The sequence below is a fragment of the Mesoplodon bidens genome (assembly GCF_964165515.1).
Source record: "Mesoplodon bidens genome assembly, chromosome: 13".
In the NCBI taxonomy this organism is placed as follows: Eukaryota; Metazoa; Chordata; class Mammalia; order Artiodactyla; family Ziphiidae; genus Mesoplodon; species Mesoplodon bidens.
Genome location: NC_138169.1, coordinates 77,586,740 through 77,610,254, shown reverse-complemented (window position 1 = coordinate 77,610,254; position 23,515 = coordinate 77,586,740). Strand labels below are relative to the sequence as shown.

At 44.7% G+C, this 23,515-nt stretch overlaps 1 protein-coding gene across 2 annotated transcripts in view; it reads left to right on the top strand.

Moving 5' to 3' along the window:
• The window catches only part of KDSR (3-ketodihydrosphingosine reductase), a 35,535-nt gene extending 13,983 nt beyond the window's left edge, over positions 1–21,552 (top strand). The window contains exons 6-10 of one of the 2 annotated variants that reach the window (XM_081251720.1): positions 4,479–4,670; positions 10,634–10,717; positions 13,664–13,747; positions 16,475–16,576; positions 20,481–21,552. In XM_081251720.1, coding sequence (XP_081107846.1) covers positions 4,479–4,670; positions 10,634–10,717; positions 13,664–13,747; positions 16,475–16,576; positions 20,481–20,600 — 582 coding nt within the window. In that variant the 3' untranslated portion in view covers positions 20,601–21,552. Of the gene's footprint in view, positions 1–4,478; positions 4,671–10,633; positions 10,718–13,663; positions 13,748–13,959; positions 16,442–16,474; positions 16,577–20,480 lie in introns of those variants that run through there. The other variant, XM_081251721.1, reaches the window with a different exon arrangement.
• Positions 21,553–23,515: the final 1,963 nt, after the last annotated feature.

Sequence of the window (23,515 nt, the reverse complement as noted above, 5' to 3'; positions counted from 1 at the left end):
ACAAGGAGAACACGTGAAGCAGGTGAGATGAAGGAAGAAGTAAAATACATGTATAGAATATGCAGCATGCTGAGATATAAAAAGAAAGCACAAATCTAATCTTTTTTAAAAAACTCACTTTATTCTCAGTGTTCAGTCTCCATCCCACTCTCTCCTTCCTTCTGTCTGTCTGTCTCTCATTCTCTCTCACTTGCGTTTAGAAAAGCCATCGATTTCTTTCCCACCCACCCCAGTACCCACGCACAGAGACTATTTGTTGCCCTGTCCCCAGCAGCATGGGACAGTAGGAAAAGAGCTGGCCTTTGGCATCAGACTAAACCAGTTTTAAATCTTAGCACAACTGGTTTCAAGTCGAACCATTTACTAACTGTGATCTCGGGCAAACCGTTCCTTTTCCTTCTGGCCTCAGGTTTGCCTCCGTCCTCGGCCTCCATCTCTGTGAATGGGACGTACGGCTCCCAGGGCTATGAGGATGAAGCAGCATAATTGGGTGCATGATGCTCAGCTCAGGGTAGCTGTGTGTAAATATTAATGTCCTTCGTCTTTTATTCATTCAACCCACAAATATTCGAGAAAGCCTCTAGTGAATCAAGTGTCATTCTAGGGCCCGGGGATGCTGTGGTGAGCAAGAGAATAAAGCCTTGGCCCAGCTAAGGTGGGACAGACCAGGCAGGATCCAGCGGATCAGCAGTGTGATTACAGATGTGCTAAGTGTTGATACTCGGGGGAAAGGAAATGGGAAAGGAAAAGAGGAGGCTCTTTTACACATTGTGGGAGGTGACCCGAAGGACAGGTGCAGAGACACCAAGAAGGAGATCCAGTCTGGAGAGCCAGTGGCCGCAGGGGCCCCGAGGTGGAAAGGGCCGGGCAAACTCCAGGAGCTTGACTGGGAGGCCAGGAGGCCAGAGCTTCCTGAGCCCTGGGCATGTGAGATGGGGCCACTTTAGATTTCAGTTGAAAACCTCTGAAGGGGTTTAAGCCAGGCAAGGGAGTAGTGAGATCTGCATCGCAGCTTTTAGAGGCTCTTTCTGCCTGCCGTGTCAGGAGACTTTTAGGACTGTCAGGGTGATTAAGACAAGGGTTGGTGATGTCGGAAGTGGCTGGAGGTGCCGGCGTGGGTCACCGTGGAGTGAGGGTGGTGAGAACAGAGGCCAGCACGGTGCAGGGGCTTAAGCAGCTGACAGGGGATGTTGGAATTGGCCTCACCTCCGAAAGGACTGGGCTTTAAAGAGGAAGGCTGGTTAACCCCAAACCTGTTGCTCTATTCCAGTGACAGGGCCTCGTTCCAGGGATTGTTTGCTGTGGGCCCCGCCGTCTCTGGCCATCACCCCTCTGCCCCTGGCTGCCCTGAGAGGAGGCAGGAGGCCACCGTGCTGCAGAGGGCATCTCCTTTGCAGGCCATTTATTCTTTTTTAAAGGTTTGGTAGAATTCACCAGTGAAGCCTGAGGTTTCCTTTGTGGGAAGGTTTCTAACTTTAGTTTCTTTAACAGATGTAGGGCTACATCTATATCTTCTTATCTATTTCTTTTGGAGTGACCTTTGGTAGCTTGTCTCTTTTAAGGAATTTGTCCATTTCATCTACGTCATTGAATTTACTGACAAAAGTTATTCATCATATTCCCTTACTATTTTAACGTCCGTAGGGTTTGTAGTGATGTCACCTCTCTCATTTTTGATATTGATAATTTGTGTTCTTTCTCCTTCCTACCAGTATGACTACAGATTTATCAATTTTGTTGATCTTCTCAACAACCAGCTTTTGGCTTTATTGATTTTTCTGTTGGTTTTTTTTTGTTTTCTATTTCATGTATTTCCTTTTATTTGTATTATTTCTTTTTTTTCTGCTTACTTTTGTTTTAAGTTGCTCTTCTTTTTATAGTTTCTTTAGGCAGAAGCTGAGTCATCCATTTAAGGCTTTTTCCCTTTTCTAACACAGATATTTAGTGCTGTGGATTTCCACCTAAGTTCTGCGTTAGCATCCTACAAATTTTGATAAGTTGTATTTTCACTTTCATTCAGTTAAAGATATTGTATAATTTCCATTTTCACTTTGACCCTTGGGTTATTTAGAAGCGTTACTTAGTTTTTAAATATTTGGGGGATTTTCCAGAAATCTTTCTCTTTTTGATTTTCAGTTGAATTCCACTGTGGTCAGCAAACATACTTGGTATGAGTTGAATCCTTTTGAATTTATTGAGGCTTGCTTTATAGCCCAGAATATAGTTTATCTTATAGCCGTTCCATGTGCACTTGAAAAGAATATATAGGGTCAGCCCCCCATATCCGAGGATACAGACAGCAGACTGTACCATGCCATTTTATATGAGGGACTTGAGCATTTGCAGATTTTGGTATCTAGGTGGGGGGGGGGTCCTGAAACCAATCGTCCATGGATACTGAGGGTTGATGGTATTGTGCTGTTTTGGGTGGAGTGTTCGATCAGTGTCGATTAGGTCCAGTTGGTCGATAACATTGTTCAGGTCTTCTGTCTCCTTACTGATTTGTGTCTGCTTGTTCTGTCAATTATTGAAAGTGGGGTACTGAAATCTCTGATTGTGATGGTGGGTGGGTTTGTCTATCTGACTTTTTTAAACAGACTCTTACTCTATATTCCTGTCCTCCAGCCCCATGCCTGCCCTCCTGCCCCCAGAGGCACTTGGTGCTGCATGAGCCTTTTGGGGCTTTTGTGGTTTAATCTTGCTTTTTAGTTTGTCTTCTCCTCACCTCGCATTCAGCTTTCTGCCAGGTTAGTTCTCACTCGTCATTCTTTTCAACTTCCAAAATGTCATTGCTGCTATTTTCTTTGCTCATGTGGATTCTTGCCTTGAAAAAAATCTCTATGGAGATTTTAGTGGGGTCTCTGAAGGGAGCTAAGGTTTACACATGGGTTCAGTATGCCTCCTTTTTTTGTCAAACCAACATAATGATATTAAAAACATTTGGGGGGGGCTTCCCTGGTGGCGCAGTGGTTGAGAGTCCGCCTGCCAATGCAGGGGACACGGGTTCGTGCCCCGGTCTGGGAAGATCCCACATGCCGTGGAGCGGCTGGGCCCGTGAGCCATGGCCGCTGGGCCTGCGTGTCCGGAGCCTGTGCTCCGCAACGGGAGAGGCCACAACTGTGAGAGGCCCACGTACAGCAAAAAAAAAAAAAAAAAAAAAAAAAAAAAAAAAAAAAAAACATTTGGGGGGAAAAATGGGAATCCCAGAATCCTAACATAATCACTTACAATTTTCTACATTTCTTTGGTTTTGTAGCTGTGCATGTGTACTTTTATTTAATATTCAAAATAGTTGCAGTCACAGTGTAAATACCGTTTGCCCTCTGCTTTTCTTTTTCTTTTTCTTTTTTTTTTTTTGCGGTACACGGGCCCCTCATTGTCGTGGCCTGTCCCGTTGCAGAGCATAGGCTCTGGACATGCAGGCTCAGCGGCCATGGCTCACGGGCCCAGACGCTGCGCGGCATGTGGGATCTTCCCGGACCGGGGCATGAACCCACATCCCCTGCCTGCATTGGCAGGTGGACTCTCAACCACTGTGCCACCAGGGAAGCCCTGCCCTCTGCTTTTTTTAAACTAAGTATTTCCCCCTGGCCTGCTGGTGTTTCTGGTCATTGTTTCTAAAAGTTACTTAATGCTGTTGAGTTAACATTTCATGATGGACTTAAAGTTTCCCGATGAAGTGTTTGGTTTCACATGGTGATAGATCTAGTATTTTTACAAGACTTTTAATATAGAAACATTGTAATGCAGTATCCTGAGACTTTCAGGTTGAAAATGTAAGGTTTTTAAGAGTTCCCAGGATGAGGGGAAAGTAGATCCTGGTGCCTCTGTGAGTTCTTACCCATCATAATATAAGAGCCGACATTTATTGAGTAATTGCTGCAGGTCAGGGGCTGTGCAGGCGCTTGCCTTGTGTTTCCTCTTTCAATCCTTGCTGCAGCCCTGTGAGATCACACCCATATTAACCCTGTTTTCACTGAGGAAATAAGTAGAGTGTCTGACTTTTCTGTTCATCATCAAATAGGCAGTAAATGGTAGAGCCCAGGCTTTACACCACAGTCCCTGCTGTCAACCCCGGTCCTCGTCTCTTTGTGGTCTTTCTGTCACTTAGAACTAATAGGGCTGGAAATACTTAGAAGCTCTTACCTCAAAACTGTTTCTCGGAAAGTGTTACCTGCAACACTCAGTGTACTTTTTATAAGGAGAAGACTAATTTTGACCAGTCTTCAGCAAAGATGTAAGTGCTGTCGTTGTGAGAATGTAAGGCTAGATTGAAATAGGCTCCCAGTGGTAGGTCCTGTGTGTCACGGTCACTTCCAGGATCATTAGGCCTTCATTCGTTCAGCAGATCGGCTGAGCTCCCAGTCACTTGGGCTCCACTGACGAGCTCAGACTTGGTGAGAAGGCAGGATGCCCGTGGGATGCAGCCTTGGGGCGTTGACCTTGCTTAGTTCTTGTGGCCTCTTTGTTCCCTGCAGAGATTAATGAGCGTCAACTACCTGGGCAGCGTGTACCCCAGCCGAGCGGTGATCACCACCATGAAGGAACGCCGCGTGGGCAGGATTGTCTTCGTGTCCTCCCAGGCAGGGCAGTTGGGCTTGTTTGGTTTCACAGCCTACTCTTCATCCAAGTTTGCCATCAGGGGATTGGCGGAAGCTTTGCAGATGGAGGTAAGAGCTCTCTTCAGTCAGCCCAGCAATAGATGTTCCCCTTTAGTCTGTAACTTCCTTACATGTGTCATTGTATGAAATTAGAGATTTGTAGATTTGGCATTAGTGAAGGAGAATTGACGCAACCCCTGAACTTTGCAGTTAACAGCTTTTCATTGCATAAAAATTTAATACACAGTTAGCACTGCTACCATCTTCGTAGCATTACAGGCATACCTCAGAGATTTTGTGGGTTCGGTTCCGGATGCAATAAAGTGAATATCGCAATAAGGCGAGTCACATGAATTGTTTGGTTTCCCAGTGCATATAAAAGCCATGTTTACACAGTACTGTGGTCCATTAAGAGTGCGTAGCATTATGTCTAAAGAAACAATGTACATTCATTCCTTAATTTAAAAATACTTTATTGCTAAGAAACGTTAACCATCACCTGAGCCTTTAGTGAGTCTTAGTAATAACATCAAAGATCACTGATCTCAGTCACCATAACAAATATAATAATAATGAAAAAGTTTGCAATGTTGGGAGAATTACCAAAATGTGTCTTAGAAACACGAACTGCTATTGCAAAATGCTATTGGAAAAATGTTGCCAATAGACTTGCTCAGTGCAGGGTTGTCACAAACCTTCAACTTGTAAAAAATGCAATATCTGTAATGCACAGTAAAGCAAAGCATAATAAAATGAGGTGTGCCTTTACTCGCCTAATACTGTGTGAGTATCTGTAAGATATTTTATTCTTTAACTTTTTGTTGTTGTGGTTCTTTAACATTTTTAAAGATACTCCTTTAACAAAAGGATCTGTCCTTTATGACTGACTGATAAAACTAACGTGTTTGAAGAAAGAGCTACTGTGTAGCTCTCAGCTTTTAGACAGATTCATTTAACTTGATCTCAGTTTCCTTGTTGGTAAAAATGAGAAGCTAAACGTTGCATTTGGCTTTCCTGATACTCACATTTTAATATCCTAAAGAAATATTGATGAATGGGAGTGCGTTTTATCTTCACAGTGAATAGAACACCTTGTGGAAGGAGGATGTGGTTAGGATTAGCATAAAATAAGCGCTTGTCAGATGTGTATAACCTTCCTCCTCAGCTGCCTGAAGTAGACTTCTGCGTTGTTGTCACGTGGGGATGCTTAGAGAGCATCGCACGTATCTTTCCAAAATCACGTACTTTTTAAGGTAAAATTCTTTCTATTTCTATATACAGTTGACCTTGAACATCACAAGTTTGAACTGCGCAGGCCCACTTATTTGTGGATTTCTTTCAATAAAGACTGTAGTTCCTCATGATCTGAGGTTGGTTGAATCCGTGGATGCAGCTCTGTGGGTGCGGAGGGCCTCCTGGAAAGTTATACGTGGAATTCGATTGCGCAGGGAGTCGGCGCCCCTGACCTCCACGTTGTTCAAGGGTCAGCTGTATACTGAAATATAACACTACATCACGATGTTAAGAAGCCCACAGGAAACTTCACTGTGGCCAATCCTCTTATAGTAAGAGTGTGATTTGAGAATCCCATTTAATGATTAAGATCAAGGGTGGATAAATTTTTTTCCTGTAAAGGGCCAGAGAGTAAATATTTTAGCCTTTGAGGGCTAGATGGTGCCTATTGCAGCTACTCACATCTCTTGGGATAGCAGGAAAGCAGCCTTGTGCAAGATTTAAATGAACGGGTGTGGCTATGTGCCAGTAAAAACACAGGCAAAGGGCCATAGCTTGCTGACCCCTGATTCAGAGAGCCCCCAGAAGAGCCCTTGATGGTACATGGCAGAGTGCCACACTGCCCAGATATTGGATGAGCAATGCAGTGCAGACGTGTTCTCGGGTCAGTGACAGAATCCCGACCTGCCACTTAGGGACTGGTAGACTATACTGTTCTCATCCCAAAGGAACCAGCCACAAATTTCATTGTCATCAATGTCCTTGATACTCGTAATCAATAACAGGTCATTGTCATATATGCTTAGCCATTGGGGCACGTATGCCTGTGAAATTTCCAACAAGAACACCGGTATTTCTCTTGCAGTTTTTACTTTGAAAAGTCCCTTTATGAATAACCGTCTTATTTTTATAACAGTTTTGTGAAATATACGAGGCAGATGTTGTTATGCCACCTTCTAGATAATAAAACTGAGTCTTCAGTAAAGCCACTGGGTTGCTCAGAGCCACGTCATTACTCTGTGACGGAAGTAGTAACAAAGTCCATGCCTTCTGGTTCTGCCTTTTGGCTCCCTGTCTGCCTCTGTAACGTGTCTATAATTCAGGTCAGGGGTTGCCTCACCCCTTCTCGTCGGTCTCAGAAACCCAGTAGGAGAAGGGGTAGTTTGGAATGGAAAGGTCTGTGCATGAGGGCTTTTTGTCCCCGAGTCTTGTCTTGCAGAACGACTTCAGGATTCACTCATGTAGGGCAAAGTGTATGATCCGGGTGGCCTGGTTTCATTTCGGGTAGAAAGATGTTAATAAAGCAGAGGGAAAAGACAGGAGCTGCTCGTCCAGACGAGTCCCTGAAGCCTCCTGATGACACGTGTGATTTACAGGCTGCAAGTGGCCGGTCTGGACTTGCTGGTCAGCTTGACTTCGCTCCGTACTTGGACTCCATTAAAAATGCCCTCACATAAACAAAAACTAGGGACTTCCCTAGTGGCGCAGTGGTTAAGAATCCGCCTACCAAGGCAGGGGGCACGGGTTCGAGCCCTGGTCCGGGAAGATCCCACATGCCGCGGAGCAACCAAGCCCGTGCGCCACAACTACTGAGCCTGCGCTCTAGAGCCCATGTGCCACAGCTACTGAGCCCGAGCGCCTAGAGCCCGTGCTCTGCAACAAGAGAAGCCACCGCAAAGAGAAGCCCGCGCACTGCAACTAAAGAAAGCCTGCACGCAGCAACGAAAACCCAACGCAGCCAAAAATATATCAATAAATAAATTTATTTAAAAAAAAACAAAACTAAAACTAAACATGTACATGGAAAGTAGGTTTGAGGGGAAGTAGATTCAGTAATCAAAATCTAGTTTGTTCATAGCAGAACTTGCATCAAAACAATTGTTTCCTTACAAACGTATCCAAGCCTATCCTGTGTTTTTGAAACCTGGATCATTTGGTCTGTTTGGCCAAGGTGATTTTTGTGTTTTTGTGAATGAAACCTTCTAGACTTAGTCAGACTCTAAGTGCTGTTGATCGTTCTTTTTTGGTTTAATGAACTCTTAAATCTTCCTCTCCACCCCAGCCCTTGACCCCCAGACTAAAGTTGGACCTAGCAATGTTTTACATCCAATGACTGAATTTGAAAGAATGCTTTGTTGGCTTTTGTTTTGGGTCGTCCTTTTTTGACTCAGTCTTTTAGGTACAAATACATCATTTAAAGGTTTTAGAAGTTGATCTTTTTGGAAAGCAGACTTCGGAGGTGGGGTGTAGCCCAAGATGTGGTGGTAGCAGAGACCACGCAGAAGGAAACCAGGCGTCCCCCTGTCTATTTCCCTTGGCCTCCTGCCCCGCCCCCCAACCCTGTCCTTTCCCGCCATGGCCCACAAGTAAGCCGAAGCTTAAGTTCTGGAGCTTCATGTCAACAGCGGCAATCCTTTTTCCAGCCCCCATGCCTTTGCTTTGATGGCATGAGGACCAGCACACCTTAGGTGAGATAATTTTGGTAATAAGCCAGTTCTTGAGCAAGGAGGGCGTCTTTCTGATTGAGAATGAGGCCAAGTAGAAGGGAGGGAATGGGAACAGGAGGGGACTAAGGCAGAGCAGTGGGGGAGACAATGGTCAGTGAGCAGAACAGGAAACGCAGACAGGGGCTACGTAAATGGGAATCAGTCCTGGATACGAGTTCTTAGCAGAAGTGGTCTTGAGGAGTCAGCACTTGTCTTAGCAAGAACCAGTGAAGCCAAACTAACCTCATTTCCTTTTCTGCTGGGGTTATGGGATTAGTCGATTAAAGGAAGGTTGTAGATATAGTTTGTATAGATTTTAACAAATTATTTGACCAAGAGTTTCAGGGGACTCTAAGCTCCACGAGGGCATAGTAGTAACGCGGTAAGTATTTGTTGGATAAATAAATACAGCGGTTAGGTTACTAGCCACTGGAGGTATCCAGCCATAGGTTGAGAGAGTCATTTGGCTCCATGATTGTAGGGAGGGTCCCAGTACCCTGGTACCCTCCAGGGATTGGACTGGTTTCTCCCAACCCTGACAATCTGTGCCCACCCCGGGAAAAAGCTGTTCTGGAAAGCTGTCTTAACCATTTGGAAGCTCAGCCATAACCTTGACTTTGAGAAACACTGCTTTGACATCCTGTCTTATGTTAGCTTAGTACCACTGTCCTGGGTCATCGCCGGGGAGGGAGCAGCACAGAAGCGACCGCGTCTGAGCAGTCAGCTTCAGGCTTTGGGTGGGCTGTCTAATTACTGCTTATTGGCTTTTCTTTTTTTGGTGGTATTTCTCTCTGGTCTGTGCACAGCAAAGGGCAAGGCCGTGGGAGACAGTTTTTAAAGTCAGTATCTCAAAAACAAGTGGAAGAGGAATTGCTTGCTCATGAGCCTCACTGCCGGGCCGAATCCCGAGCTACTGATGAGCACGGCCATCCTTGAAGCTGCGTGCCCCGGCGATGTTGAGTGAATGCACTCTCAAGCCCTAGGTGCCTGGAACCCAACCAGCAGGGACACCCTCCTCTGCTCTTGCACTTCCTGGGCTGGCTGGCCAGGCTCTCCTGCCCGCGTGCTTCTCCTGCTCCTGCGGCTCCTCCGCAGCCCTGAGGACCGTGCTTCAGAGAAGGAAGTAGGGAGAAAAAAAGCCAGACGTAACACAGGACCCTGGGATGCTGTCAGAGGCTGGTGCACGAGGAAGCAATATAGCATCATCACTTGCAGCTTCCGTAAGACGCACAGTGGTCTTCCTCATGACCAGCTGCCTGCCCGCTGCCAACTCACTCAGGCGTTTTCGTGCAGCTACACAGTGAGCCAGAAGCAAACAAAAGTCATGGCAGAGATGCTGATGGTTTAATCCATCATGCTTAGCGTCACGAAGCATCAGGGCAAGATACGAGTGTGGAGCACGGGGTCAGTGGGAAAGGTGTGTCCTGTCCGACCAGCGGGAGAATCTTCTAGAATTGCCGGGGGTGTGTTTATGAGTGAATAGACCCAGCAGTGAAGTAAACAAGCCTAGGATTCTGTTCCAGAGAGAGCCAGGGTGCTGGGAAGAGAAGCTGGGAAGGAGTTTGCACGTATAGATGTGGGATGAGATGGTGCACAGGTGAGGTTGTCCTGGTTTGACCTGGGGGGTCCACGCAGGGGAGCGTCCTGTTTGCTGGTTCTGTGGTGGAGGAAGTGACCCCTGAGCCCCTCATTGGCAGGGGAGTTCCTGAACCAGCAGACTTCTCAGGGGATGGATATAATTCTAGACCCGGGTCTGGGGTGGCACAGGAAGGGCATTGGGGAAGGGGTTTGAATGATCTCAATGTATTTTGTAAATGAAATCAACATAACAAGGGTTTGAGAAGCAGCCGTGAAGGAAAACAAACTTGTTTTCCTTCCTGATGGCCGAGGAGTAGACCTGTCCCGTGGCCTTGGCCACCGAGCCCGGGTGGTGTGCTGTGGCAGGGAGGACGAGCGGATTTCCCCTCAGCATCAGCTGCTCTCCTCACGGGCAGCTCCCAGGCCCCTGGTCAGCGGGAGCGGAGAAACTTAGAAGGAGGCGAATCTCCCTAGCTCAGGGCCAGCTGTTTTCTGGAATCGAGGTTGGGGTGAGCTTTTTGCCTTTACTTCTAAATGATCTTCAGGGCCAGGACTTTCCTGATTCACCTGGTGGTAGTTCTCCTCTTATAGAATCACCCTGTCGGTCTCACCACCTTTTGAGAAAATCAGGGCCGCATTTAGAATGTCTGCCCGGCAGCCAGTGCAGGTTGAGAAGGGAGGATGCGAAATTGTATCTCGTTTACGGTAGGGGTCGATGTTGTCTCTGAAATGCAGGTGAAGCCGTATAATGTGTACGTCACAGTTGCCTACCCACCAGACACAGACACCCCCGGGTTTGCAGAAGAAAACAAAACCAAGGTAAGTATGCCTCTCTGTGCCCTGTTTCGAGTTTTGAAGGTAGGAAACCCCTTTTCCCATTTTCTGTCTTTCCACCCTTCGGCCTGGGGGCATTTTCATCAGTCAGAAAATTGAGTTCCTTTCAATTTATGTGCTTGCAAGAGGCCTCCGAACTTTCTGGAACTTTCATTTGGAGTCTTGGAGGATGTAGCCCTATTTTCAAAGGCCATTTTTGCTAAGAATCTTCAAGCTTTATTTAATTAATAAGGTGTTTGCTTTCTGATTGAGAGTACAGCTTGTATTTTAACTAACAAGATAATACTCTTTAGAAATAATATTTTCTCCCCTGGCCTTAAATACATTTAAACACCTGAAATGGTTGCCGATCCATTTGTCTCCACACGGGGGTCTAATGGACACCTAAGACTTAACATTTCCAAAACGAAACTTGCGATTCCCTCTCCTTCCCCCCTTATTATTTTCCATCTCATTACCCGGCGCCCACCATTCCCCCAGCTGCTCACGCTGGAAACCACGAGGCCAGCCTTGATTCCTCCTCTCACACCACACATCCAGCTGACATGCACATCCTCTGGGCTCTGTTCTCAGAATTTATCCCAAATCAGACCTTTTTTTTTTTTTTTTAACTGCAAATCTCTCTACCATCCCAGCAGTGAGGACCGCTGTTGTTTTTGCCTGAACTGCTCTCATGGTCTTCAGCCTGGTCTGCCTGCCCCTTTTCTTACCCCGCTGGAGTCTGTTCTTCATAAAGTAGCTAGTGATCCTTTTAAAGCCCAAGTCAGGTCTTGTCACTCCCCTGGTCAAACCCCTCTTGTGTTAAAAAAAAGCCAAAAAACAAAACTGAAAAAAAACAAAACAAAACCCCAAAAGATCAAAACCTCCTGTACAGCACAGTCCTGTAGAATGTTCTAGAATGGTGGAAATGGTCCTGCACGCTGCTGTATGGAAGTCACATTGTGGCTGTTGAACACTTGCAGTGCAGCTAGTGGGACCAAGACACTGAATTTCTAATTTTATTTCATTTTAAGTAATTTAAAGTTAAAATTAAATAGCACATGTTGGTGTTGGCTGTGTATCAGAGAGTGCAGCTCCCCGAGCTCCCAGCACGCCTGGAATAGAATCCAGAGGCCTCGAGCCTTTTGGATCCCGCACTGTCTGGCCACCTGCCCACAGCATTTTCTCCTCTCCTTGGCCTTGGCCACACCGGAGCCCTGTCTATCCCTTGAGCTTGCCTGGCATGTTCGCACCTGCGGGCTTTGCCCTTGCCATCCTCTCTCTGGATATTCAAATGGATCTTCCTCCTGTGTTTCTTTCCATCTCTGTACAGCCTTCATCTTGGAGAGGACTTCCCTGACCCTCTGTTATCTCAAGTATCCCTCCCGTGAGATGTGAATCCTCTTCCCTGGCCTTATTTTTCTCTATAGTGTTCATCACCTCTGGACATGAACATTAATACAGTGACTGTCAGTCATCCTGAGCTGAATGCCAGCTCTGCACTTTGTTCAGATGAACCTGCCTTGACACGTGGTAGGCACTCTCTGAGCAAACAAAGTGGGAGAGAAAGGAATCAATCAGAACTTATCCCCTTGAACTTGGTATTGATGTGTTTTCTCTTTTATAGTGATGCTTAGTAAGTGTGAATCTGCACAGCATAAAAATTGGCACTTCTGCTCCATGGGCTGTATATTTGCAAAAAGATGTTTAGGATTGAGGAGCTTTTTCTCCTATTCATTTCTCTTCGGCGCTGCCTCTTAAAAATTACTACTATTTCAAAGAAGTAAATTTAAGCCAAATGCCCTGTTCTAGAATAAGGGGAATCTGCTAAGCAGATTTGCAACATTTGGTAAGTGGTCTTTTAGGCAGAAGCCAAAGCTGACAAAGGACGGTGATTTCCCTGTGAAGATTTGATTTTGTTGTTAAATTGGGGTTTTTTGTTTTTCCTCCACTAAAATGTCAGGCTGACTTCTTTGGGTAAATAAAATTCTACCTTGATCTGCGGGTCCCGTAGGGGGCGCCATAGTGCCTTTAAATCTCCTGAGTATCTGGCCACACATGGTTATGTTAGCCTGGGGTTCTGGAAGAATCAATGGTGGCACCTTCAAAAGGGCTTTTCTGGGGCAAAGTGAGAGAGTGGCATGGACATATATACACTACCAAACGTAAAATAGATAGCTAGTGGGAAGCAGCCACATAGCACAGGGAGATCAGCTCGGTGCTTTGTGACCACTTAGAGGGGTGGGATAGGGAGGGTGGGAGGGAGGGAGACGCAAGAGGGAAGAGATATGGGGATATATGTATATGTATAGCTGATTCACTTTGTTATAAAGCAGAAACTAACACACCATTGTAAAGCAATTATACTCCAATAAAGATGTTAAAAAAAGGGCTTTTCTGTTAATTTAGGTTCATCAAGAAACACTTGACTTTTATGAGCCCTATGCTATTCTATTTTAAGAAAATACGTTCTGTTTTTTATTTTATTTTTTCAAGCCTACATGGTAAATAAAATTTATTGTTTCATGCCATTTAAGGCTTAAGTTTTGAAACTTCTAACTGAAACTCCCTTCTAAAGAATTTTTGAGCACATGTGTTGCATGTCGCTCCAAAGAAGATTTTTTTAAAATGAAAATAAAGACAGGGCAAGGTATTTTTTTTTTCATTTTTTAAACTGAAGCTCTGATGGTCCTCATTGGAACTGAGACACACATCCCACAGAGAGTAGCTGGGGCCTCCTTGTCTTGCTTCAGCTACTGGGCTGAATTTTATACAGTAACCAGTAATCAGTAAACTGATTTGAAATCTAGATAGAGATAATTCTAAAAACAGGAATCAGTTCAAAGGTAGACAACTGGAATTATGTATAAATTGGGGGAGGAGGGCTGTAAAATTATTTTTTAATTCGGTGGGCAGTAATGGTATTGATATGTCTATTTTTTTCACCTTTAGCCTTTGGAGACTCGTCTTATTTCAGAGACCACATCTGTTTGCAAACCAGAACAAGTGGCCAAACAAATTGTTAAAGATGCCATAGTAAGTGAAAACCTTGTTTCCTTTTATTAATAGTTAACAGTACTGTATTTCCAAAAAGATATTTTTCTCAAGGCTTATTTCAAAATATAAATTATTGGGTTTTTTTGGTGAGTTAAATTCATCATATCTAATATTAGATTGTACTTTTCTTCCCTTGTTGATTCCATGTTGATTAGTAGGTTCTGGAAACTACTAATATATCTTAATCTTAGGAACAGATTGATCAGTCTGAGAACTTCGGTTCTTTGAAAGGAAAATGAGACTTAACCTGTGATGTGTAAACGGTATGTACTATATACTGTATACGGCATGTTGTCCTCTTCTTTCCTGCAGTATTTTCAGTTTTAGATTATTTTAGGTGTCTTACTGCCCGATGTGTTGATTAAGGATTTTTCTTTCACCTTCCTGCTTCCCAGTATCCTTTTCCCAAAAGTTCACTAATAAGAAAGCGCCACAAGCCCACTGGGCTGTCATCCTGTCAACTCAGCTAATGCACTTCCAGGCTACCGAGTTTATTCAGAGTCAAAAGTGGTATTTTTAGAAACCAGGTGCTATTCTGTAGGACGGTGTATGTGCCACAATCTTTTTGGCAACATTCCCGTTAACCCACATGCAGAAAAGTATACATGTACAGGGGATGTCTGTAAACCTTAGGACCCGTTGAATTTAGGAAATCTGGGGACAGTTGGAACGAGAAGCGTCAGGAGGCTGGGCCTTGGCCTGGAAGGAACGTCCGCGCCGTTGCATGTTCAGGCTGAACCGAGCAGAATACAGGAAGCATCGAAGGCTATTAAAATATCTGCAGAAGTGGGGAGAACTTTGCCCTGATTGTGTTCAAAGGCATAGAAAGAGGGCACCAGCGGATTGGGCGGACTTTGTTTTTCCTGCTTATCTCAAGTCAAAGCAAACACACTCCATGTTTTTAATGATCCGAAGCAGCTCTTTGTATTTTGGCAGGATTCATTTAATCTGGCGGTTCTCACGCTTTTTCATCTCTTGACTCTAAAGCTGTCGACAACCCCAGAGAACTTTGGTTTCCATGGGTTATACTTACCAATATTTGCCGTATCACAAATTGAAACTGCGTCATTTTAAAAATATGTATTCATTTAAAAGAACAATGATAAAGCCATTATATTTTAATGAACATTTTTTATAACAAAATGATTTTTCAAAACAAAATTTAGTGAGAAGGGTGGCGTTGTTTTACATTTCACTGGTTCTTTAATGTCTGTGTTAATAGGGGACAGCGGGATCCTCACAGCTCCCGCATTCGGGCTGCTGTAGCATTTATTTTTATTTTTTATTTTTATTTTTTTTGCTGTACGCGGGCCTCTCACTGTTGTGGCCTCTCCCGTTGCGGAGCACAGGCTCCGGATGCGCAGGCTCAGCGGCCATGGCTCACGGGCCCAGCCGCTCCGCGGCATGTGGGATCCTCCCGGACCGGGGCACGAACCTGTGTCCCCTGCATCGGCAGGCGGACTCTCAACCACTGCGCCACCAGGGAATCCCTGTAACATGTTATTTTGAATGAAGGATATAAAGTAGATCTGGCCTTACAGAGACGTATAGTTGGAAAAGGAAGGAATATGTTATAGGCTTCTCAGATAATTGTGCACATTCTTATTTATTTATTTTTTTTGGGGGGGACATAAAACCTAAAGTGGATGAATAGTAGTTTCTTAAAGGTTAGTTGCCATGTGAAATTGAAACTCTTATCAATGAACTTCTGTTCTCTGTTACATGGTACATTGGTCTGCCTTGCCCTTTGAATGTTTTGTACCCATTCGTGGTTTTGTAACATTATGCATTAGTCATTTGGAAAATATGGATTCCCTGAGTTATCAAAAAAAGGACATTCATTACTATCACTGCTGATCTTATTATAAAAGTCGTTCTGTATTGGGAAGCTGACAGTCTCAAAATGGCAGATATACATTTTCCCAATTCTTAATTTTTCCTTGAAATCTCCGATTCGAACACGGATCACAAAAGCTGCCAGTTTTCCTTGAAGCAACAGTCCTTTCCTTCATTTTCTGCGAAGTGTCTTCCGGATACCCGTGTCTCAATAACCACGGATTGTCAGTCCGTGGTTCTTGCATGTAAAAATGGTGTTCTGCAGAAAAAGCAGGACCTTTCCTGACGTACACGGTTGGAGGAGGGCTCTTCTTCAAGACATCTGTCCCCTTCCATGTGGATTTGTCACAGCATATTAAGACATGTCCTCAAGGGTTGAGATTTAACAAAACGATTGTTTATTGCTTTATCAAGGGCATTTTTAAGCAAAACTGACATAAAAATTTTTTGGAGATTTAAACAATTTCTGTTTTCTTTGTGTATTTATTTATCACTGCAAGTGTGTGTGGCAGTGGAGAGGCGCTACCAGTGTGGTCTGTGCTATGAGACTGCAGTTTTGCCTGTCAGTGCCAATGGCACTGGGTGAAAAAGGCATTTAACGTCTTAGTATCATCATGACAACCGTTTTGTCCTCGTGGCAGGGTCTCAGGACACTCAGGGTCCATGGACCCACGTTTTGAGAAGTGCCTGTCCAGCCATGCCAGCCCATCTGCTGAGGCCACGTTGGGCTCTGAGCTGCGACGTGTGCTTTGTTACCCTCTCCTCCAACCTGAAGTGAACAGACACACGTCATTGTTTCCAACGTGACTGAGTTGATTCCTTCCCATGTCGCTACTATTGCCTCTGTCTTTTCTTTTCCTTCTGTTTTAGCAAGGAAATTTCAACAGTTCCATCGGCTCAGACGGGTACATGCTCTCGTCCCTGACCTGTGGAATGGCTCCGGTAACTTCCATCACTGAAGGGCTCCAGCAGGTGAGCTGAGCTGTGCCTAGGCCTCCGGACAGATGGACACACAGACAGACAACAGGCGCCTCTCAGTGAACCTCAATGAGAAAAGGCTAAAGGAAGACATAGCAACTTTACGTGAGGATGTGAAGAATTTTTATTGAAGTATCAACTTTTTTCTTCCTTTACCTGGGAGAAGTAAAAAGGGAGTAGGTTAAAGCTGTAACTTGAGGAATTTAGTCTGGGAAGAAGACTTTCATGCTGGGTACTGTGGATATAGAGAGAAAACACTGTCTCTGCTATTGGGGTGTTAATCTGGGTTCTCCTCTGAGAATCACTCATCTTCTGTGTTTGAAAAATGGAAATCTCTGTCACTAGGGGGATGGGGTGGACTTGCCTAAAAGTCCTGGAATATTAGACTGGAACACTTTCCTGTGGGTCAGGCCACAGAAGCTTAGAGAGATAAGTCAGGGATTCAACGCAATCCCTGCCCTCACGGAAATTATAGTTCGTCCAGAACACACACAAAAGTTAACTGCTCCTTGATGAGCCGGGTGCCCTGTTTGCTATTGGAGCATCAGAGGTAAGGCAACCTCTCTGACCTCAGGGGGCTTGCAGTCTAGAGGGAGAGACTGATAAGAATGGTGAGGCTGGTACAGTGCAGTGTTATGAGAGTTATGACAGAGGGATTGCTCTAGAAAGACCAAGCTGAGGATGGTGGAGGGTAGGAGGAGGGCAGGGAGGGGTGGGAAGGCCACTGAGCAGGGGCTGCCCCCACTAGTGGGCAGTTTATGACAAAGCGCTACATGATGTGCAGCCGACCACGTCCAGACGGAAAGTCCCCGGGACTTAGGTGTTGAGTTTCCTCCCTCTTCTCTTCTCACTGTGATTCTCTCTTAAGAGTAGACGCTAGGGACTTCCCTGGCGGTCTAGTGGTTAAGACTCTGCTCTTCCGCTGCAGAGGGTGCGGGTTCGATCCCCGGTCGGGGAACTAAGATCCCACGCGTGCCGTGTGGCCAGGAAAAGAAAAAAAGGACGAGACACTACATTTCTTTTAGACGTTTTCCCTGGGCTGTGACTTTACGTCTGAAGTTCAGCACGTCCACAGGAAGACTTTAGAGTATTTTCCCCAGCATATCCTGCCCCCTGCCTTCCGTCACCAGTTCTGTATTCCCTGTCCCCGTGATCAGTGTTCACGTTCACTTCCGAGACCAACCAGAAACGGGCGTGTCATCGCCCACCCAGCTTCTCCTGCCCCTCATGTCGGGGCAGCTCTGTCCGCCCGCCCTCTCGTCCTGGGTCGGCCCACTTTCCTGGCCCTGTCGCTGCTCGTGCAGCTCAGACCAGGACACTCCGTGCCTGAGGCTCTGTGCGCCAGAGGTTGTGAACCGGGGAGCCACGCGCCTGTGAAACGTTCTGTTTGGTCCATCTGGTATGAGCCTGCGTGTGGAAATAGAATAGTCTCAAAATTAGATTTACGTTCAAAGTCGAGATTTTGGACTTTTTTTGGAGACCCAGCAGCCCAGGGTCTGCATTCTCACCTGGCGTCACCGGCTGGCACGGGTGCCCGGGACGCAGACTCCCAGCCCCTGTGGCGCGGCCCTCTGACCTCCGGCCCTGTCACCCCTCTTCCTTCTCCTCCTGCCCCTCCTCTTCTGTCTGCCGCTTTGTCTTTGTCTCTCCATCCCCACTTTCCTTTGACCAACTTCCAGCCTTCCCTCAAGGTCTCACCTTAAACGTTGCTTTTTCCAGAAATCTCCATGACTGGGTGAAATGCCTTGGCCTCACCCCTATTTTAGCCTCTGATTATGCTGTAGTATAATTGCTTTTTTGTGTGTTTTTTATTCCCTTAAGTTTAAAAAAAAATTGACTTCATTTTTTTATTATTTATTTATTTATTTATTTATGTGTGGTACGCGGGCCTCTCACTGCTGTGGCCTCTCCCGTGGCGGAGCACAGGCTCCGGACGCGCAGGCTCAGCGGCCATGGCTCACGGGCCCAGCCGCTCCGCAGCATGTGGGATCCTCCCGGACCGGGGCACGAACCCGTGTCCCCTGCATCGGCAGGCGGACCCTCAACCACTGCGCCACCAGGGAAGCCCTGACTTTATTTTTTAGAGCAGTTTTAGGGTTATAGAAAATGTGAGCGGAAATTAGTGAGTTGCCGCAGACCCTCTCTTCCCCTCCCCCCTCCCTATTATTAGCATCTTGCCTTAGTGTGGCCGCACTGTCACAATTGATGAGCCAGTATTGATACATTATTACCAACTGAAGTCCATAGTTTGCACTAGGGTTTATTCATGGCGTTATCCATCCATCCTGTGGGTTTTGACAAATGTAGAATGACATGTATCCACCAGTAGTGTCATACAGACTATTCAGTGCCCTGACATTCCCCTATGTCCACCTATTCACCTCCCCCCGCTTCTGAACCCCTGGCAACCCTTGATCTTTTTACTGTCTCCAGAGTTTTCCTTTTCCAGCTTCCCTTTGGTTTTTACATTTTTCAAACTTATCCTTGCGCACACTTCAGAGAATCAAATCGTTTTTAAGACTCATTATGAGAAACAGCAAACCCTCACCCCATATCCCGCGTTTCACCTTTCTCAGAAGCAGTCAGGCTGTCCTCTTAGCTGGACCTTCTGACCTTCACCTCCTTATCTCTAGGCAGATACTTACGTGGCCGCTCCCACTCGATTTCTTAGTTCGGGGTCAGGTACTAGCTCTGCTCTGAAGGAAGAGGATGGAGCTCTCCTTTTTCCACCCTGTCCCACCTGCTCACACCCACCTCTCCTCCATCCCCACCCTCCCTTTTTAGTGATACTGTGATTTTGGTTAGATCTGTATTGAGATAACCACTCGCAGGGCTATTTAAATGCTATTCACAGCTGAGCTATGTAATGCACATAACTAATTTTCCTTTCTTATACAACCTTTTGTTTTCCCCGAAACTATTGTTGGCCTTTTTTATGCACTATTTCTGTGTATTATTCATAATGACTGTCTTCACCTCCTCTCAGAAATATCAGATACTCTCTCAGTTTCACCGCTGGAAGGAATGCCTCCTGACCTGCCTGTCGGGACTGGCTGCCCCCCGTCAGGTGCTTAGCTGACCCTGGCCTCCCCTTCTCGGTCATCCTGGGGGACCCCTCTGCCTCGCTTGGGTATTGGGTCCCCTGCCTTCTGCATCACAGCACATTGCCTTTCTTTGTTGACACCGCTCTCTTTGGCTGTTTACCTCTTCTGGCAGCTTCCTAAAAAAAGAGTGCTTGGGAGGCAAGTGTTTGGAGGCTTTGTGTATCTGAAACTATTTCTCTTTGTAGTTTTATGCCTTTTAAAATTTCCCCTTACAGGTGTTGTAGTGAGAGTTCTTTAGTGGAAAGAGTGAAAATTAATGGAAATGGTTCATTGCTGTCTTAACCCTGAAGTAGTAATTGCCTTTTTTCAGTTGGTTGTCTGCCCTGGTATGGAGTGCGCTGGCGGAGGCCGGCACTGGTCTTTCTCACCACAGCGCTCTCAGCACCTAGAGTAGGGTCTGCCTTTTATGATCAGAACATAAACCTTAAACCAAAAAGCCTTGATTGTAGCTTGGATATTTGAGGTGCTGTGCTGGATCTACCCTAGGTCAGAGAACCCCAAGACTACTAAGAATCCCTATTTTGTTCTTTGTATAATTTGCATATATTAACTGGACAAATGTTTTGTCGTTACCTGTCTGGCAGGCCCTGTGCCGTCCAGTGGCTCAGAGCAGACAACTTCTGTTCTCCGTGTTCTGCTGGCACTTACAAAGTTTTCTTTATACGTACTTATCCTTGGAGGAGATTGGAAGATGCGTCTTAGAAACTATTTATCAGAGACATATCCTAAAATCCCTTGAAATGGATGATTGTGTCGTCCTGTTGCATGAGCTCAAAGGTCTCTTTGTCTTGCAGGTAGTCACCATGGGCCTCTTCCGTACGATTGCTTTGTTTTACCTTGGAAGCTTCGACAGTATAGTTCGTCGCTGCATGATGCAGAGAGCGAAATCTGAAATTGCAGACAAAACTGCCTAATTCTTATCCCTTGGAAAAAGACTTTCTAAATAATTTGACCAGCTTGCTGCTAAACGGGACGCAGTGTTTGGCCTGCAGACATTCATGTCTCGCTTTCGAATCTGTGAGATTGGACCAGTGCTCTTCAGAAACCTGGCTGCAAGCAGGGGGATAGACGTTCAACTCCAGAGAATATTATTAATACTATGCAAATTTGGAGCAGGAGACCACTTGATTCTCCGAGGCGGAGAAGTGATGGTAAGGGAATTCATAGCGTGTGAGCAGGGTAAAGGTCAGGATTCCAGAGTGATCACTGAAATTTTTTTTCTATTTATTCTTTTTTTTCCCTGGTAGAGATCAAGTCCAGAAATGTACTTTCCAAGCACTTTTTTAACCTTTCATGAGAGGCAGTTTATGGGTTTCTGGGGCCTTTTTCTTTTCTTTTTTCTTTTTTTCTTTTTAACTTGGTGTATTTTATTCCAGATGCATTTTATACATTGCTGTTGTGTCTGAGTGCATAGTAACGTCCCTCACTTACTCTGTTGCTGGTGGACTCTCGTGGCTTCTCTCTCTTTGATCCCATAAAACTACAAGGGGGATGGGAGAGGGCAATGCAGTGGAACAAAGGAGGTGAATATTTTCCAGTTGGAAAAAATAAGGCTTTCTTGTCTTCTTTAGACTCAAATGCTTAGGGCACTGTTCATTTTTCGTTCACCGGGAAAGGCAGGCTCTAAAATGTTTTCTGAAGAGAAGGCAGATCTTAGAAGCTTAAAAGTTTACAATTAATTCAATAGCCATGATGACCTGAAGCTCACCCATTCCATTGTAGTGTCTTATTCTTCCCATATCTCCCTTTCCAATTTTGCTTATACTGCTATAATATTTTTGTAAAAAAAAAAAGAGAAGACCAGTTTTTTTTTGACTTGACTTTTTAAATTAATGAATTTATTAAAGCAAATGAAAAAATTAGAAAGCGTGACCTTTGTCTCCTCGTAGCATATATGTAGCTTTTAAGAAAGGCTGATGATAGCATGTTTCAGTTTTATTCATTAAGAAAAAACATGTAGGATGACAAGGCCGATGTTGAAGATACTCGTTTTTGAAATGAAATGATTGCCCTGTTCTTTCTGTGACTCTCCCACTGACCCTGAGAACATCCTCTCTGTACCACGTTAAGAAAGCCCAGCCATCACTCTCACCGTAGAGACCTGGAAATCCTGTTGGTCCCCTGAGTGTTGTTTCGAGATGCCAGGCTCCATTGTCCATTGGTTGGATTTCCACAGCAAGTGCCTCTGATGAGTTTTAGCCACTGCTACCTGCTTCGCTCTGTCATTGTATGTGTTCCTCCGACTTGAGGGCAGTCACCTCCATTGTAACGCTGTGTCCCCTCCCCTTTGCATACACAGTAAGTTTATACATTACCATCTTTGAGTTCCTTTTGGTGAGAAAAGTCCACTGCTTTTGAAGAAGAAACTTTTTTTTATTGTTTTAAAAAAACAACACAAGAGATTGTTTTGGTAACAGTACAAAACAATACAATTCTACAAAAGATTAAAGACCTAAAAATTATTGCAAATCTTTTTAGCTTTTGAGTTTTTGAACTCTTGACTTTAAAATGAACTTCATTTTTACAAAGTAAGTTGTCTAATGGCTTTAATCCATGGTGTCTTTTTAAAAGACATGAGAATGGCACATTTTCAAACACTGACAAAGACAGAAGAAATTATTATTTAATATATAAGTTGCTTGGAATGACTTCATTGCAGTTTATGGGAGTGGTTTGAACCCATAATGGTTTCATGAATCTTTCAGCCTTAGAGAGCCATCATCTGCAAAGTTGAGTCATATCGGGCAGCCTCTAAAAGGGAGTAAAGGCTGTGTTTTTCTAATTTACGGATACAAATTAATAGCTGGGTGCTTCTCAATGGTATTCTTTTCTCATAAATGTTTCTTGAATGTTGGTACCTTCTACTGAAGGTCTATATTAAAATCTAGTCCCAGGTGATGCCTCATTTAATAAAATTAACTATTTTGCAATAGTTATTTCAATATACATTTCTCAAGGTATCCTCAGAGAGAGCACTGTGACTCCAGGTCATCTACTGCCTGAACAAATTTGCAGTCCCCTGTTCCACGGTGGGGAGATATCCCCAAGCCAAATGAAGCTCAGGCATGAGAGCAGATTTGTGGAGGTTATAGTATCAGGGAATGGGCTTCTTTGTCATAGATGGCAAAGGTCTACATTCTTGTAACCAAAAAGCTTTGAAAACTGAGGTGTTCCTTTTTTTCTTCCTAAATTTGGTGCCATAATTCATTTGATAGCAAAACCTGACTTGAACTGACTTGAGATTATTATAGTTTTTATTTATGCCACTCCGTGGACTGTTCATTAATTTTGTCCGAAGAAATACCAATGGGTTTGACTTACAGGGATTGCCCCAGACTCTGTGGAGATGTTTTGTAATGTCCAGTATATGCCCCATATTACCTTTTTAAATGCAAAAAAAAAAAATGATGAATTCTGAAACACATCTGGCCTGAAGGGTTTTGGATGAGGGATTGTAGACACTTAAGCAGCATCACATAATGATCTGGTTTCATCCAAAACATGAATATTACAAGGCAAATTCTATTTTTTATCTTTTTTGGCTCAATTCTTGTACAACCTTTTTTAATACTGACTTGCTTTTTTGCTCAGGGGAAGAAGAGAAAGCCTGAGTCAGATTGTTAGGGAAACTACTGGCTTTTTTTTTTTTTTTTTTTAAGGATTGGATTGCATTGATTCAACACTTTCTATTGTACCCAGAAGTGGATATGTCTTACTTGTGGCAGAAGAAGTTCAATCATAATTCTGTTGAAATGTGGGTTCTTTCTGTGTGAGACATAGGTTATTATGTGTGTTTCAGTTCCAAGTGTCTGCCTCTGCTAGGTTGGGG